The 15,675-nt window shown below is 45.3% G+C and overlaps 3 protein-coding genes across 4 annotated transcripts in view; 1 reads left to right on the top strand and 2 right to left on the bottom strand.

The window, feature by feature from the left end:
- Acin1 (apoptotic chromatin condensation inducer 1) overlaps window positions 1-6,524 on the bottom strand; it is a 47,089-nt gene extending 40,565 nt beyond the window's left edge. The window contains exons 1-4 of the mRNA XM_008839890.3: window positions 6,105-6,524; window positions 4,655-4,720; window positions 1,742-1,853; window positions 1,210-1,329 (exon numbers count right to left, since the gene is read on the bottom strand). Of these exons, the coding sequence (XP_008838112.2) occupies window positions 1,210-1,329; window positions 1,742-1,853; window positions 4,655-4,720; window positions 6,105-6,284 (478 nt within the window). The 5' untranslated portion in view covers window positions 6,285-6,524. The remainder of the gene's footprint in view (window positions 1-1,209; window positions 1,330-1,741; window positions 1,854-4,654; window positions 4,721-6,104) is intronic.
- Window positions 6,525-6,618: 94 nt separating this feature from the next.
- On the top strand, window positions 6,619-10,105 carry CUNH14orf119 (chromosome unknown C14orf119 homolog). 2 transcript variants are annotated; one of them, XM_008839888.3, is made up of 2 exons: window positions 6,619-6,753; window positions 9,365-10,105. In XM_008839888.3, the coding sequence occupies exon 2, from the start codon at window positions 9,366-9,368 to the stop codon at window positions 9,786-9,788; it is 423 nt and encodes a 140-aa protein (XP_008838110.1). In that variant the 5' UTR covers window positions 6,619-6,753; window position 9,365; the 3' UTR covers window positions 9,789-10,105. The 2 variants fall into 2 exon arrangements, with proteins under 2 accessions (XP_008838110.1, XP_008838111.1); XM_008839889.3 differs by lacking the exon at window positions 6,619-6,753 and adding an exon at window positions 6,770-6,920.
- Window positions 10,106-10,624: 519 nt separating this feature from the next.
- Window positions 10,625-15,675, bottom strand: part of Lmln2 (leishmanolysin like peptidase 2) — a 6,224-nt gene continuing 1,173 nt past the window's right edge. The window contains 12 exon segments of the mRNA XM_029566844.1: window positions 10,625-10,684; window positions 11,407-11,536; window positions 12,094-12,273; window positions 12,432-12,661; window positions 13,099-13,371; window positions 13,473-13,569; window positions 13,644-13,713; window positions 13,858-14,029; window positions 14,110-14,255; window positions 14,386-14,470; window positions 14,640-14,822; window positions 14,929-15,192. Coding sequence (XP_029422704.1) covers window positions 10,625-10,684; window positions 11,407-11,536; window positions 12,094-12,273; window positions 12,432-12,661; window positions 13,099-13,371; window positions 13,473-13,569; window positions 13,644-13,713; window positions 13,858-14,029; window positions 14,110-14,255; window positions 14,386-14,470; window positions 14,640-14,822; window positions 14,929-15,192 — 1,890 coding nt within the window.

The raw sequence follows: 15,675 nt of genomic DNA, 5'->3' as shown, positions 1-15,675 counted from the left end.
TATATATATGTATATTTTTTTTTGGTCTTTTTGAGACAGGGTCTCTCTGTAGCCCCAGCTGTTCTGGAACTCACTTTGTAGACCAGGCTGGACTTAAATTCACAGAGATCCGCCTGCCTCTGCCTTCTGAGTGCTGGGATTAAAGGCATGTGCCACCATGCCTGGCAAAGTATTTTTTTTAAATCCTAAAAACAAAAAAATTTCCCTCAGGGACTTAGACTAGGATCAAGAAATACAGATGATGACGAAACTGGGATCTTAAAATTAAGTCTCAAAGATCCTTCAGTTTCTGCTAATCTTTCATGAAATTCCTCTTCCTCCTATAGCTTCCCCCCAAAATCTATCTTCTTTAAAAAATTCAGTGGTAATCAGGAAAGCTGGAAACCCATATATTCTGAAAGAATTAAATATGAAGGGACCATTATTCTATTGATAATTGCCAACAGTAAAATCATTTGAAAATATGTCAATTTATACACTGGCTTAATACATCCACCCAATGTCCACCATGATAAATATATGCTGCCTTGAAAATCTTAAGTTTCCAAAGACAAAGGCTATTTTTATAGCCTTTTACAGGAGATACTATGCAATACTGGGTGCCCAATATTTTTATAATGTGAAAAAAATTAATCTTCCTTGAACCAATCCCCTATATCAGGTTAGAGCTCCTTATGTTTACATAACAGTTTGCATTGCCTTTAACAGCACTTAGCATTACTGTAATTACATAATGATTTTCTCAATGTCCATCTACTTACTAGACTGTATGTTTCCTAAAGGAAGATTTTATACAACTGGGTTCTAGCACATGTCTGGTATACAGCAGGCACTTAGTAAATATTTGTTGAATTAATAAACAGCAGATGCTAAATTTGGGGAATGACTGGATATATAATATGTAATAATCATAATTAGTGAAGAGATGAAAGTTGTGACTATTGCTGAATTTAGAGGCATAAAAAGCTGGAAGTACATGTAAGAAAAATCTTATTGCCTCATGAAATACTGAGAAGTTAACACAACATATTAGAGAAACCACATTTCAAAAAGGACATAATTTCCCTGAAAAACAGGTATCAAGTATCAGTTTCACATAAGTTCCCTGAGACTTTCATGGACGCTTACTACGAGAGGAGGCATAACTACCTCCCCCCACCAACTACGCAAGGTTGACAAAACAGCGCAGGTGGGGAGGGAGATACGTACTAGGCGAATGTCTGCTGAGCTCCAGCTCTGGTCTCTCCAGGCTGCTCTGAAAGTCAGGAGGCAGCAGGGAAGCCACTCCCTCTGGATGGATCATCTCGTCCTCCGACTCAGCTGAGGCTTCTGCAAAGTACACATTGGGTCGGGCAGGGAGGGAGTGAAGGGCTCAGCATGTGGGAATACGGAGGAGTGAAGGAGGGTAGGCAAAGTCATAGATACAGAGACACATACCAAAAAGAGCCCTCAACATAAAGAAAAACTCCCTAGAATGAAGCTCTACCTCGTCTAGATGGTAGTTTAACTTACTTCTAACTCTTCCTGTTGTTGGCAGTTCTCGTCTACTGAGAGTCAAACTAAGAGTCCCTTTCCCTGATAAAGGTAAACAGTAACTCATTTGGTTTCATGATAGATTGAAGCAAATGAGTGACAGGCTCACCTGACTTAGTACTGAAACTGACTCATTACTGAAATTAATTAGACCTAACTACTTGGTGGCAGGGATGAAAACTTGTTAGTAGTGACAACCTGGGCTTACCTTCAAGTTCTGCTGCCTCTCGAGCTTCACGTTCTAGACGCTGCCTAAGTAGCTCCTGCTGCTTTTCCAGATACTGCTTTATGAAACTGTTCTGGCTCATTTCCTCCCCAATCTGTGCAGAGGAAATGGGAAAAGAAAGTCTAAGAAAGCAAACCAGGAAGATGCAGGGAAGAAATTCTATGGAACAAAAGTCTACCCCATATATCTGGATCCAAGAAAGATAACCAAACTCTTAGAAGGCCTTTCTAAGCTGTTCCTATATTAAATCAGAATAAACAGCACTGTGACTGGCAAAAGGAGGATCGCTACATTAACTCTTTATTTAAAATATTTAGTTCCCAAACAGAGTGATGCTGGTACATATCATGCTTTTTTGGGTTTTAAGGTTTTTTGTTTGTTTAAGCCCGAGCTGGGTCTCCCTGTAGCTCCAGCTGGCCTAGAATAAACTATGTAGACCAGGCTGGTCTTGATCTCACAGAGATATGCCTGCTGCTGCATCCCAAGCACTAGGATTAAAGGCATGCGCCTGGACTTTTTTGGGGGGGGTTTAGAGACATGGGTCTCACTAGGTGATCCAGGCTGGCCCAAACTTGCAATCCTCTTGCATTAGTCTCCTTGTTTTAAAGAATACAGGAGTGTGCCACCATGACTAATCCTGAGTTTTTGTTGTTTTGGGGTGTGTTTGGGGGGCACACTAGGGATTCACACCCAGGCCTGTGTATGCAAAGAATAAGCTCTTACAGGTAAACTACATCCTCCTGGAATTTGCCTTTTCTTCTAAATTTTTAGATAGTCTACAACTCATCTAAAGATAATCTACTACTCCTCTTAGTACTAAAAGTGGAAAGGAAGAAGCACCTTTCTCCAAGACATCAAAACTCCACCAAACCAGGAAACATTTTGTCAGACGTCTTAAAACTTCTGGTATTAAAAGCATGAAATTGGGGTTGGAGAGATGTCTCAGCAGTTAAAAGTGTGTACTGCTCTTCCAGAGGGCCAAGTTCAATTCCCAGCACCCATGTCAGGTGGCTCACAACCATCTGTACCTCCAGCACTGCACTTGCATGTACAAACCCCCACAAATATACACATTAAATAAATAAAAATAAAAGAATGAAGAGACTAGGAAAAGGAACATGCATTCAGTGCTTAAGACATTTATCACTGTATTTCCCCCATTATTATTAAAAAGCCAAATAAACCATGGCAGGCCAGCACTCACAGCCCCCAGGAGGCTGAGGCAGGAAAGCTGCCCCAAGTTTGAGGCTGGAGGATTCTGTAAGTTTGAGGTCAGCTTGGCTATTGCCTCAAAAACCTAAAACCAACCATTCTATTTTCTTTGGCAATAAAGTTTTAAAACCTGGGTTTATCCTTTTTCTTCTAACATACTCCTACATCACTCTTTCTGTCCTTCAGTTTTCTCTTCACTAGTCCTCCTCTCTGTATCCTTCTTACTTAGTAAGTCTACTAGACTTCCAAAAGAAGCAAAACAATTGGATATTTCCTATGCTGCTAGTCATGTTTTCTGAGCATAGTAAATGGTTACTCCCACCTGTGGTGGAAATGAGTCTGAGTACTCAATGGACACTGATGAAGCATGGGTTGCATGTATGAGAAAACAAGTGTGTACAGCTGCAAAAACTGTTAATAAAGTAAGGCTTTGAAGACTAAAATGCAACTGCTGCCAGGAATGGTGGCACATGCCTCTAATTCCAGGAGGCGGGAGGCAGACACAGGCAGATCTCTGTGAGTTCTAGGCCAGCCAGGCCTACATAGTGAGACCCTGTCTCAAAAGCAAGCAAGCAAACAAACAGAGTACAACTGAGAACTATTTTTGGCAGTTTCTTATGCTTGGTAACTAAACCTCTAAAAGCTGACTAGATTTTGAGTCTTACAGCTTAAAAGGGTGATAAAGGGAAGAGGAAGGCTCTCCTTATTCTCCACAGTATCCTGGGACCCCATCTAGTACTGGGCCCACACACCCCTGCATTAAAGACCTGGGTTTTCCCTTTTAGTGTGACACATAAATGAAGGGATTTTAAAAGCTGAAAGGTACTCTAAGAGGCTGGATGGTCTAGAAATTAATGTTTTATTTTTTAACTGTGAAATCATTTCTTCAAAATAAATCCTATATAGAAATGTGGGTGTGGGGGCACATGGCTGTTATCTCAGACTAGGGAAGCTAAGGCAAGAAGACTGTCTGTCCTGAGTTTGAGGCCAGCCTAGGATATACTGTGAGCTCTGGGCCAGCATGATCACGTGAGAGCTTAACACTCACCAGTGCAAAAATATTATTTATGTAGAAACCCTTGCTTACTTCAGAAGAAAATGTCTTCCCTAGGCTACCATAGCAGAACAGTTATTAAACTGTGGATTAAGTCCAACTACTGTTATTTGTTTTTTAAATCCAACTATTTTTCATATTATAGGTGAGGGAACTAAGGCCTCCAAGTGTTATTTCTTGTCCTAAGTAACAAAGTTACTCAGGATGTGTAAGAGAAACTGCATACAGTTAGGTAGTTAATACCAGAAATAAGGGTGATTTATAAAGGACTGAATTCTTGGGAAATCTATGTCAATAAAAGAGATAAACAAGGATTTTCCTGCACTGCCCTATTGGTAGCCTATTTCACATCTACATTCGAAGACATCAACAACTTTTTCCCAACTAAATAAAGGCAAATAAGTAACTTCAGACCCGTCAGAAATTCACTAACAGTTCCTTTGATTTTGTTTTTTACTCCAGGTCTTTATGTAAAATTGGGCTTGACTAGACTTCAACTGCCTAATATGAGATGAAGTATAGCAAGAAAATTTAAGAAAACACAGCTTTTGACAAGCATGGAGGACACAACACCAAGTCATTCCATTTATGTTTATTTACAAACAGCCCATTCCAAAAAACCTTCTTACCTGTGAATTTGGCTGGAATGCAGCATGGGGTGTTGAGTGTTTCTGCAAATTTTCTAGCATTAGAGCCTGGTATAGAGAAGGGTAAAAAATCAGAAACCAGGAGAAAAAAAAAGAAACCCAGATTTCCACCTCTCCCACAGCCTTTTCATTAGATGACTTAAATACACACTTAAACTGCACTCCTTTTATGGAGAGTGCCAAAAGCCCTTTACTAATACTGCTCTCATTCATCTTCATAAGACCCTTAAAGGTAGCCATGGTTACTGCTCCTAAATGTACAGATGTAAAATACTCGCACACAAAGAATCAGTGACCTGGCTATGTCATAACAATCAGTAAAGTGACAGAATCAGTACTAGAATCCTTATTACTCTGCAATTTTGAAGAGAAGCCCCTTCTACATCTGGTAATACAGGCAAAAAAAAAAAAAAAAAAAGACTTCAAATAAACAAGCTTCACACAAACAAAACCAACATGGGGCTACTAGTTTGGGTTTGACTGAATTATCTGGTTATTCAGGACCAGAGCCACTTAAGTGAACTTTTACAATTTGCATGGGAGTGACACCCAGACTAAATCAAACGTATTAAAATTTCAAAGAAGAAACTGGCCACAGACCTTGTCATCTATGGTCTGACCTAATCCATACACCTCCACCAAACTGTCAGCTTCTGTGCAAGCAACAGTGTGCCAAGCCCCGAAGCCACCTAGCCCCCACCGGTACTGGTGGCCACATACCCTTATGAACTCTATTAAAAACATCTACACCCAGCCTACTCACTACCATCCATCTCCTTCCTGACAAGCCCATTAGCATCTCCTCGGACCAACACAAACCCCCGACCAGAGCAATCTGCCTGCCGCGCTCACCACTACTCTCCAAATTCTTACCAAACTGCTCCTGAATTCCCCGTAAGCCGAGACACCCGCCTCTCACCAAGTCTTTCAAGGTTTTCCTTCATCTCATGTCTCACCCCAATCAAGCGGACATTTTTACCTCACCCCACACATATTCTTGCAGACACAGACACCAAGCCCGTCCACCCCACCGCCCGCCTGTACCCCGAAACTCGGACCCTGCCCAACTCGCCCCCTTAAGGCCAGCCACACGGGTGGTTGTACAGGGATTTAACTCCTTCTGCAGCGCATGCGCCGACACCACAGACACAAACAAGGAGGGGGTGGGGGAAGAAGGAAGGAGCTTAAGACACTCCGGGAGCGCAGCGCGCACCCTCCCATTTTGGGCTCGCGCCGCTGCCGTTAAGGCGGGAACCGGCGGGATCTCCATTCCGGCACAAGCCACTCCAACCCCCGCGCGTGCGGATCTGCAGGCTCGCGCTGGCGGCCTGAAAGCTCGCGCCGAGCCCGGACACTGCGCCTGCGCCGCGGCGGAGACTTGTCTCTACCGGGTCCGCTCCCCTCCGACACCCCGGCAACGCTGACTTCTCACCCCTTTAAGCCGCTTGACCAGGGCACTCTTCTGCCCGCTCTTGGCTAGGCCTCGCTGCTCTAGTGCGGCCTTCAGGTCGGTCACTCGCAGAGCCTGAAGAGGCTTCCCGTCCAGAGTCACCTCCTCCAGCTCCGCCATCTTGCGTGAGGTACTCGGGTCCGTCCCGACGGCTTCGGGCATCTTCGGTAATTTCCGCCAACGCCCATCGAACGCACCGAGCTGACCCCGCCCACTGCTACAGTCTGCCCCTCCATTACCTCTCAGTATTCCCCGGGTTCCTACGGAACTGCTCGGTCGTTTCCGTCGTCACATCGGCACCAATCGGCTCTTGCTTTCTGCCGCGTATCCGACCCCTCCCTCTTTGCTTTCAGGTTCGTTTATTTTCGTCTTGCCGAGACTGTGAATCGACTATATTCGGAAACCCTCGACTGTGGCATAACTATAACCGGACATACTCGGCTATCTCCGGACCTGGAGCTGAGGCGCTGGGGCACTTGGGTGTTTGGAGCTGGTTCGGGACCGGAAGTGCGTGGGTTGCAGGGCTGGCTCTGCTTTAGGGTTTTCAGGAAACATGGAAGCAACTTCGGGAAGTTAGAGTTGGATTTGAAGGCCTTCGGTGATCTCTGGGCACCCTCAGAGGAACGGGGAGGTAAGAGCCGGAGAAGTCCTCCTTGGCCTTTTGGGCAGCCCTCCTGCTCCGGTGTCGAAACAGCTGTGGTCCCCCATCTTCTGAACCCGGGCCACCCTATCTAAGGAGCCCTTGACCCTGCCTGGACCTGGTAGTAAGAAGCTTGCGGCTTCCAAAGTGGGCAAGAGGTAGTGTCTTTGGACCTAGACAGTGAATATGGATTCTTGACATTGAATTTGAGTTTGGCGTGGAAACCATGTAGCAAGACCTGGAAAAATGTCCCTGAATAAGAGAATAAAGTCACTTTGAGTCGGAACTTCCCCCTGTAGGGCCACTTTGAAAGTAGGCCATAGACAAATAGTTGAAGGTTTTCATCGTTGGGGATACAAAGTGTAGGACTGAAACCTTTTCAAATAAATTGACCGACCTTTCAATTTTATTTATGATGCAAAACTAGCAGGGCACCAATATATATAAAACATTAAGGAAAACTCATCAAAGACAAATTGTTGCGCATCAGTATAGAACACTTGTTAGACTCCCTAAGTCATGAAAGCAGGGGGACTTTATTCAGAATTTTGAAAGCCTGGTTTCTGATTTGCTAACCCTGTTACCTTATTTGATGCTAGAATCACCTAAAGTTTATTGGTGGTTCACAGAATTTACTAAGGGGATCATAGAACATACACAATTCTTGTCAGTTTTCAGTCTACATACAGAGAAAAAGGTTCTTGCATCAATTGGCATTTAGGCCCTGATCAGTTGCCTGTAAGAAAGTTTTAAAACTGCCTTCATTTTAGAGAAGATAAACTGAACCCAACCCGAAACAAAAGTAGGAGAGAGATAAACATGTGTCTTGCCTGGGCTGGCCTCAACTGGTTATTTTTATAGGAGCAGCTGGGAATTAGCTTAATTGGTTGAGTGTTTGTCTAGTATGCAGAAAACCCTGGGATGGACCCCTAGAAGTGCAGAAACTAGGTGTGGTGGCACATGCTAGAGGCAGGAGGAACAGAAGTTCAAGGCCATCCTTAGCTATAAATTGAGTTTGAGGTCAGCCTGAACTACATGAGACTGACTGCAAAAATAGTACGATTGGGAGAGAGGCCCTGGGTGTGTTGACATGCCTGTAATCTGTTACTATAACACTTGGGAGGCTGAGGCAGGAGGATCTTGTATTCGAGGCAGGCTTGAACTAGGTAGCAACACCTGTCAAAAAACAAAACAACCCTCTTAAGAGTTTGAGGTGACCTGTGAAAATGGTTTTATCTCTTGACCCAGGAACCGCTACCTCCAAATCATGCAGATCAGGAGGTTCAGATCTTTGTGTTCACTTTAAGAAACTGCCCAGACCATATGGTTATACATACCTGAAAAGCTGCCAGGTATCTGAAAGGTATCTGAAAAGTGTCACTTTAAAGGAGCAATGTGTACTGTTCAGGCAGCATAATGGTAGAATTTGTAGGTGTGCCAATGCGAAACAGTTGGACTAGATAAAAGGTCAGTGGCTCAAAAAAAGTGCTGAATGTTTGCTACATAGGCTTGAAAATGCAGAGGGTAATGCTGAACATACGGGCTTGACTGTAGATTCTCTGAGCCTATCCAGGTGAACAGAGCATCCGACATGCAGTTGAATTCTATACCTGAGCTCTCCTGCCACAGCAAGACAATCCCCATTGAAAAGGAACACATTGTTCCAAAGCCAAAAGAGGAAGTTGCTTGGAAGAAAAAAGTATCCTAGAAGAAACTGATGAGATAAAAACTTCTGGCATGGAAATAAATTCAGCATGAAGTAAATGTAAATAAAAGTTGAAAAAGAAAGCCGTGCATGGTGGTGCACGCCTTTAATCCCAGCACTTGGGAGGCAGAGGCAGGTGGATCTCTGTGAGTTCAAGGCTAGCCTGGTCTACATAGTGAGTTCCAGGCCAGCTGGGGTTACAGGGAGACCTTGTCTCAAAAAGATAGAAAAAAAAAAAGAAAAAGAACTGGACATGGTGGCACATCCTTTAGCCCAGCACTCAGGAGACAGAGACAGGCCTGGTTTACATAGCAAGTTCCAGGCCAGCCAGGGCTGCATAGTGAGATCCTGTAAATAATAAATTAATAAATACATAAATATAAATAAATATAAATAAAATCTCATACCGTAGATGAGACTGGCCTGGAACTTAATTATGTACCTGTGTAGTCCTGGCTGGTCTTTAATTCTTGGCAACCCCCCTGTCTCAGCCTTTCAGATCCTGGGATTATAGGTGTGAGCCACCACTTGGATTAGGTCAGTGCCACTGAAAAAGAAAGAAAGTGGCAAATATGGAGTTATTCTTGGGTGGCTTCCCTGAGGTAATTTGATGATAATAAAAATAAAGGATCCTGTTAAGCCTGGCATGGCAATGTGCACTTATAATCCCAGTATTCAAGAGGCTGAGGCAGAAGGCAAGAAACTAGGCCAGTCTGGGATTACACATAGTGAATCTCCATCTTTCCCCATAACAGGAGCCTTCTTTCTTACAAATTGAATTGGCGAGGAGTAATTTGCCCTGTAGACACTAGTACAGTAAGGTTTGTTGTTGCTAGACGGCTCTGTTTTGGTTGCTCTATCTGAAGAGTGTATAACAGTGCTTTTTGTTTGTTTCAGGATGCCCCTGGAACCATCTTCAGCGCCATCATCCTTCCCTTCTCCATTACCCTCAGTGCCAGACAGCATTACTAGCTGTTCCCCTCCTCCAATGTCTTACATTACTTCCCAGGAGATCAAGTGTATTCTTCACTGGTTTGCCAGTTGGTCAGGTCCCCAGCGTGAACGTTTTCTACAGGACCTGGTAGCTAAGGCAGTGCCAGGAAAGCTGCAGCCACTGCTAGATGGTCTAGAGCAGCTTAATGTATCTGAGGCAGACCGACCACCTTGTATCTTTGAGTGCCAACTTCGTCTCTGGGATCAGTGGTTTCGAGGTTGGGCTGAGGAGGAGCGCAATGAATTTGTCAGGCAACTGGAGGTCAGTGAGCCAGACTTTGTGGCAAAGTTTTACCAAGCAGTGGCTGCTACAGCTGGTAAAGACTGATAGGCATTCAGATCAAGAAAATAATGACATCTGATGGAGCACAGCCGGGACTGCAGCAAGGACTCATGCAAATGTGTCACCTGAAGATTTGCCTGGACTTGATGACAAGCACAGGCACTGTTTTTAACATTAGTGGTATGTCACCTGGACTCCTAGGATAAATGAGATCCATTTAAACAAATCAAATCATGTCAGTCATCTACCTTCTTTTTTTTTTTTTTTTAAAGACAGGGTCTCCCTGTAGCCCCAGCTGTCCTGGAGCTCATTATGTAGACCAGGCTGGCCTCGAACTCACAGAGATCCACCTGCCTCTGCCTCCTGAGTTCTGGGATTAAAGGCGTGCACCACCATGCCTGTCTCCAAAACTCATGTTCTTAACCACCACACCATACGCCATCTTTTCTTTCTTCTTCTTTTTTTTTTTTTTTTGGTCTTTTTGAGACAGGGTCTCCCTGTAGCCCCAGCTGACCTGGAACTCACTATGTAGACCAGGCTGGCCTTGAACTCACAGAGCTCTGCCTGCTTCTGCCTCCCGAGTGCTGGGATTAAAAGCATGCACCACTACGCCCGGCTTACCTACTTTCTAAACCTCAAGAATTTAATGATCGCTTTTGAAACTATAATTAAAAAGGACCTATGTCTTAGAACTCATGTACCGCTGGCCCAGGTGGCTGGTTTACCAACCTTTACCAGACTCTAGCATAATTATGTGATGTCTCAACAACTGGGTTTCCCAGTGATGATTTAGTAAATTTAAGGAATATCGAGAGAGGGAGACAGTTATTTCACCCTTCACACTGACTCCACAGAGCAATGAAATTAGATAAGTAAAAATACTAAAGCACGATGGTGCCCTTGGAGCTGGTAGCAGGTCTTCCTGTGCTGCTCCTGTTGCTCTACAACATTATGGAAATACGTGACACTTCAGGTGTTAAACAGTTTATTTTTTGTATCAAAATAAATAATAGATCTTCACCACGAGACTCCACCTTTTCTTCATTGCAAAGCTATTTTAAAGTCGACATCTTGAAAAGGAGGCATTCTGTTTATTTCTATGTGTATGTGAGTCCAGGAAAACTACTTGGACTGCCATCTTGCTGAATTCTGTGGTAAAGCATGTATGTATGTGCACCACTGCATGCCTACTGCCCACAAAGGTCAGAAGAGGGTGTCAGGTCCCACGGAACTGGAGTTACAGTCAATCATGAGCTGCCTGATGTGGCTGCTGGGAACTGAACCCAGGTCTGCTGCAAGAGCAGTAAATGCCCTTAACTGCTGAGCCATCTCTCCAGCCTTCTAGTAGTCTCTCTTTTTGTAAAAAAAAAAAAAAAAAAAAAAAATTAATCACAGTTATTTGTGTATGGTATTTGTGAGCCAGGGCATGCATGTGGAAGTCAGAGGACAGCTTGTTAGTCATTTTCTGTCACCCATTTGCCTCCTGGGGATCAAGCTCAGACAAGTGCCTTTACTCACTGGGCTATCTCACTGGCCAGCATCTAGTAGTCTTAAATCCTCCAACCTACCTATATCACGTTCTGGGTAGCATTATACTTCCCATATTCTTCTAATCAGGTCTCTTGAGCTGTATATCATGATGGTAAGGAGTAGATGGGCCCACCTGACGTGTAGCTCGTTTCTGATAGGCCAGAGTTCCCAGTGTACCCATCAGAATTAACAGTAGTAGGCAGAGTCCCAGGGACAGAAATAGGTGGTTCATGGAGGGGTTAGGGTCCGAGGTGGTCAGCAGCCTAGAAACATGGAAGGTGTTATTTGGTTAGAATAATGTCTAGGCTTTATAGAACTCTTTTTATCCAAGCACTGGGTAAACAAGTCAGTGGAAGGCAATGCAGAACTCAGAAACAGAAATAAGATCAAGGTAGAAATTTCCCAGCAACTTCAGTCACTGAAGGGAGACCTAGCTTGATTGCAGGACTAAAGGAAGAGTCAGATTGGTCTAGTAGCTAGATCTCTGGATACTGCTTAAGAAGGAAAATAGCTGTGGTGGGCACCTATGACCCAGCATTCAAGAGGCAGGAGGATCTGAAGTTCAAGGTCATCAGCTATATAATGAGCTTGAGGCCAGCCTGGTGTAATGTGAGACCCAGTTTCAAAAAAAAAAAACAAAAAACTGGAATCTTTAAGTTCTAGGGATGGGGAACTATATTACTGTTGGATGGGCCCAAGGTGATGTTAGGCATCATCTTCTGAGACCCATGACCCTATCTCGAACAAGGGGCAAATGACGGATTTCAAACACCTAGACACCAGGGATTGCAAAAGAAAACTATTTGGACTGCCATCTTACTTGTAATACTCTATGGTAAAGCTGGCTTCTCCATGGTGTACTTCCAGGGGCTTCTCCTGAAGAGTCAGGGTCAGGGTCCTGTACAGCATAGCAACCGAAGGCTCTCGGCAGCCAGGGGAATTCCACATTTGTACAGTGAACACCAAACTAGTGGTGATTGATGGGCTGTGGAAGTAGCACCTAAGTGGACACCGAGGCCTCTTAGTGAAGGGGATAGCTCTTGAAAGAGCACATCTAAAGAAATGGGTTTAGGAATGGCTTGGACAGAAAGTCTGCAGAGCAGAGTATGTAGTAAAGGACTTAGACATTCCCTGTGGCCTTTCTCTAAGTACCCATACCTTCCAGTGCCACCTCTCTTCACCAGAGCCTGCAGTATTGCTTCGGCCAGCTCTGCTCTCTGTTCCATCCCCAGGAAACGGGCTGGCATCTCAGTATGTCCTAAAGACAGCTGGAACAGCAGGTCTTGGGTTGATAAGCTTACAGATGGAAAAGTAACAGCATGGGTGCCTTCATGACTTTGACATAGCCGACCTTGGGGACAATAGAGGAGACCGTGGTACCCAGGCACCTGCAGGAAATACGTGGCAGGGTATACGTTACAGCTTCAATGACCTGCGCAGGCCTAAGGAAGAGGCACATTCTAGGTCAGACTCATATTCTGAGTGGACATATAGCAAAGTCAAAATAGGTTGGCTAGGGGGTCTGAGGATGTAGCTCAGTAGGTTGCAAGGCCCTGGGCTTGATCCCCAGTATTGCAAAATAAATAAAATTTTTAAAAAGTTTAAAACAAGTTGAACATTAGGTGTAATGACTCATGTCTGTAATCTCAGTAATCGAGAGGCTAAGTAAGGCACGAGGATTGTCACAAGTTTGAGGCTAGCCTGGGCTATGTATCTACTTACAGGCCAGCCTGGACTACAGCTTGAGACTCTAAGTATTACCGTTCAAGCATTTCCTAACTACTTCTTGCTTGTGTGCTACAACGGTCCCACTAATGATTCTCACCTGAATAGCCTTTCCTGGCAGGCAGGAGATCCAAGGTGATCCCTCCACCTTCACTTCGTATGCTCCGTCCTGTGTACATTGATGTAAATAGCAACGGCCATTGAGCTCTTCTTGCCTGAGATACAGGATTTGGTTGGGATGGCTGGTCTTGTCTTCAGAGAGGACTTGGGAAGTGAGGTTGGCAAGGAAACAACGGCTCTGGGGATGGTAGATTTCCCCATGGGGATTCTCTGCTCCAGGTGAGAGTCCGTTTTCTTCCTTCCAGCACTCACTCTGAAGTGAAGGGAAGAAAGTGGAATAGTGACTGTCTTATGCCATAGAAGTTGACCCCTTCTGGACCCACTCCTTCATTCTCTGTGCTGTCGTGCACTCACCCCGTTGGCAGAGGGTCTGTACATGCGGCAGCCTTCTAGCCTCAGGTCTGAGGAGCAGCTTCCCTTGTCTAGGTGCAGGTAGTGGCAGCCCAGCCCACTGTGTGGAAGGGATGGGAAAGTGACTCCGTGATCACTCAGTTGTGTAGTCCCTCATCCGCTCAGCATACACACCTGCCAGTGCAGAAGAAGTCTGACGAGTCATTCCTACATGTGGTCACCAGGCCAAATTCTAGGCCAGAGCCTGCTTGTGAGATAGGAAGAGCAAGAGCACTCAGAGATGAAGCTTACAGTTTGAGTTTGAGTTATACCTCAGTAGCAAATACACCTCCTACAAAGCTGACGTGGGTCATGAGTATTGCTCTGCAGATCTCCCTTAATTTCTTACCCCGGCCCCACAACAGCTCTTCTGAAGCACTGAGGTTGACCTGATACCAGCCGGAATCTTTGAACGCAGCAAGAGTTATTGGGTCAAGTCGAGTGCGCTGGGCACCATCAAAGGTAGCAGCCATTATAGAACCCTGGAGTAATCTGGACTCCCAGTGGGAAGACAAAGGGCCCTGTTGGATAAGGTAGCAAATGGCTGGTTATTAGTTGGCTGCTTCCCCTGCCTTCCAGCATCCCGAGGTGTTAGTCTCACCTCCTCTTCCAAAGGAGCACCCTGTGAACCCCCTGGGACTCCCAAGTGTTCGGCCAGGCTGTGGCTAACAGCTGGGGTGGTAAGAAGCAGCTGGCCCCACTCATCTCGCCTTGTTACTTGTTTCCTTGTAGAACAATTCTCTCTAGCTGGGCACAGAAAGGGAAAGAAGGCAGTGTGAGAAGAGAAAGAATGAAACAGAAGGAAGAAGGGCCACAGGTAGTTAAGCCCTGCTGATTGACGTTATAGGAAGCCCTCTCCCTCACTGCTTCCACTTACCACCTAGTCCTGAGGGGCAATCCCGCCACTTCTTGAAGAGCTGTCCAGAAAAACCCAGAGCATGAAGCAATTCATGCAGTGTGGCCTAAGGACAAATGGCTGTTGAGTGAGGGGGCTGGGTTGCAGCAGGTCCTTATGGCCCCTCTGCATGACCAGCTGTTCTTAAAGCTGGAGACACCTTCTGTTCCCTCCTCAGCAGGTTCTTTTACTTCACTGGAGGCTGAGTGACCTGCCCACCCCCCTCCCCTAGTCACCATGACGATGTCACCATGGCTGAGGCTGGGGCTGGTGAGATGCTGGGCACAGTAGACAATGGTACCAGCGAGGGGTCTGTCTTCTGAGTCCAGCTGGCAGCAGGCAGCATAGGCTATGACAGAGGGCTGCGAACAGGCAGGAGAAGGTAGGGTGAGAAGTGAAGGAATACAGAGCGATGGAGTCTTCCTGGAAATGGAGGACCCAGGAGCTCCACAGAACTCTGCCGGGGTGGTGCCTACACATGGCCTAGAGAGTTCTTAGACCCTACTCAGTTCAAGCTTTAGCAACATGCCCCAAACTTCCCCCCCTTAAAGCACAACTTAATAAAACTGCTGTCTTCCTATCTTCCCCTCACAAGACTTAAAATTGAGAGGCAGAGCAGGGAAAGGGATTTGTTTTGAACCTCACCTCCTTGTGACACTTGAAAGTGTGGGCAACCCGCACATACAGGAGAAAATCAGTGTTTTGGACTCCAGGGCCGTCTGGCTGTATTAGTTGTGGCAAACCATGCTGTGGCCACAAGGCATAACCACGGAGATGGGCATCAGGCACCTGGCAGGGAATGAAATACAGCATCTAGCTTAGCAGGTGGGTGGGGACTGTGGGATACTGGGTGCTAGAAGGAAAGCAGATGTCTTTGAGCTGTCTTTATGCCACCCAGGTAGCTGTTTAGAATATAGCTCAGAGGGACTGGAGAGATGGCTTAGCAATTAAGAACACTGACTGCTCTTACAAAGACCCAGGTTCGAGTCCCAGCACCCACATGGTGGCTAACAATCATCTCTAACTCCAGCTCCAGGGAATCTGACACCCTCTTCTGACCTCTATGGGCATTGCATGACAGGGGTGCACCCACCTTCACACAGGTATTACACTCATACACATAAAAATAATAAAAATATTTAAAAAAATGAATATAGCTCAGAGCACTTTGTGTGTGTGTGTGTGTGTGTGTGTGTGTGTGTGTGTGTGTGTGTGTGTGTGTGTATTGTTTGTGCACCGTTTCGTGAGAAAAAAAAAAAGCACTTTCCCACC

Source organism: Nannospalax galili, unplaced genomic scaffold (genome assembly GCF_000622305.1).
Source record: "Nannospalax galili isolate Female #2095 unplaced genomic scaffold, S.galili_v1.0 scaffold1119, whole genome shotgun sequence".
Taxonomy (NCBI): Eukaryota; Metazoa; Chordata; class Mammalia; order Rodentia; family Spalacidae; genus Nannospalax; species Nannospalax galili.
Note: the sequence above shows the minus strand (reverse complement) of the source record. Positions and strands in the feature narration are given on the sequence as shown.

Excerpts from the sequence above, each read along its gene's own strand:
- CUNH14orf119 (XM_008839888.3), top strand. The coding sequence starts at position 9,366 with ATGCCCCTGGAACCATCTTCAGCGCCATCATCCTTCCCTTCTCCATTA.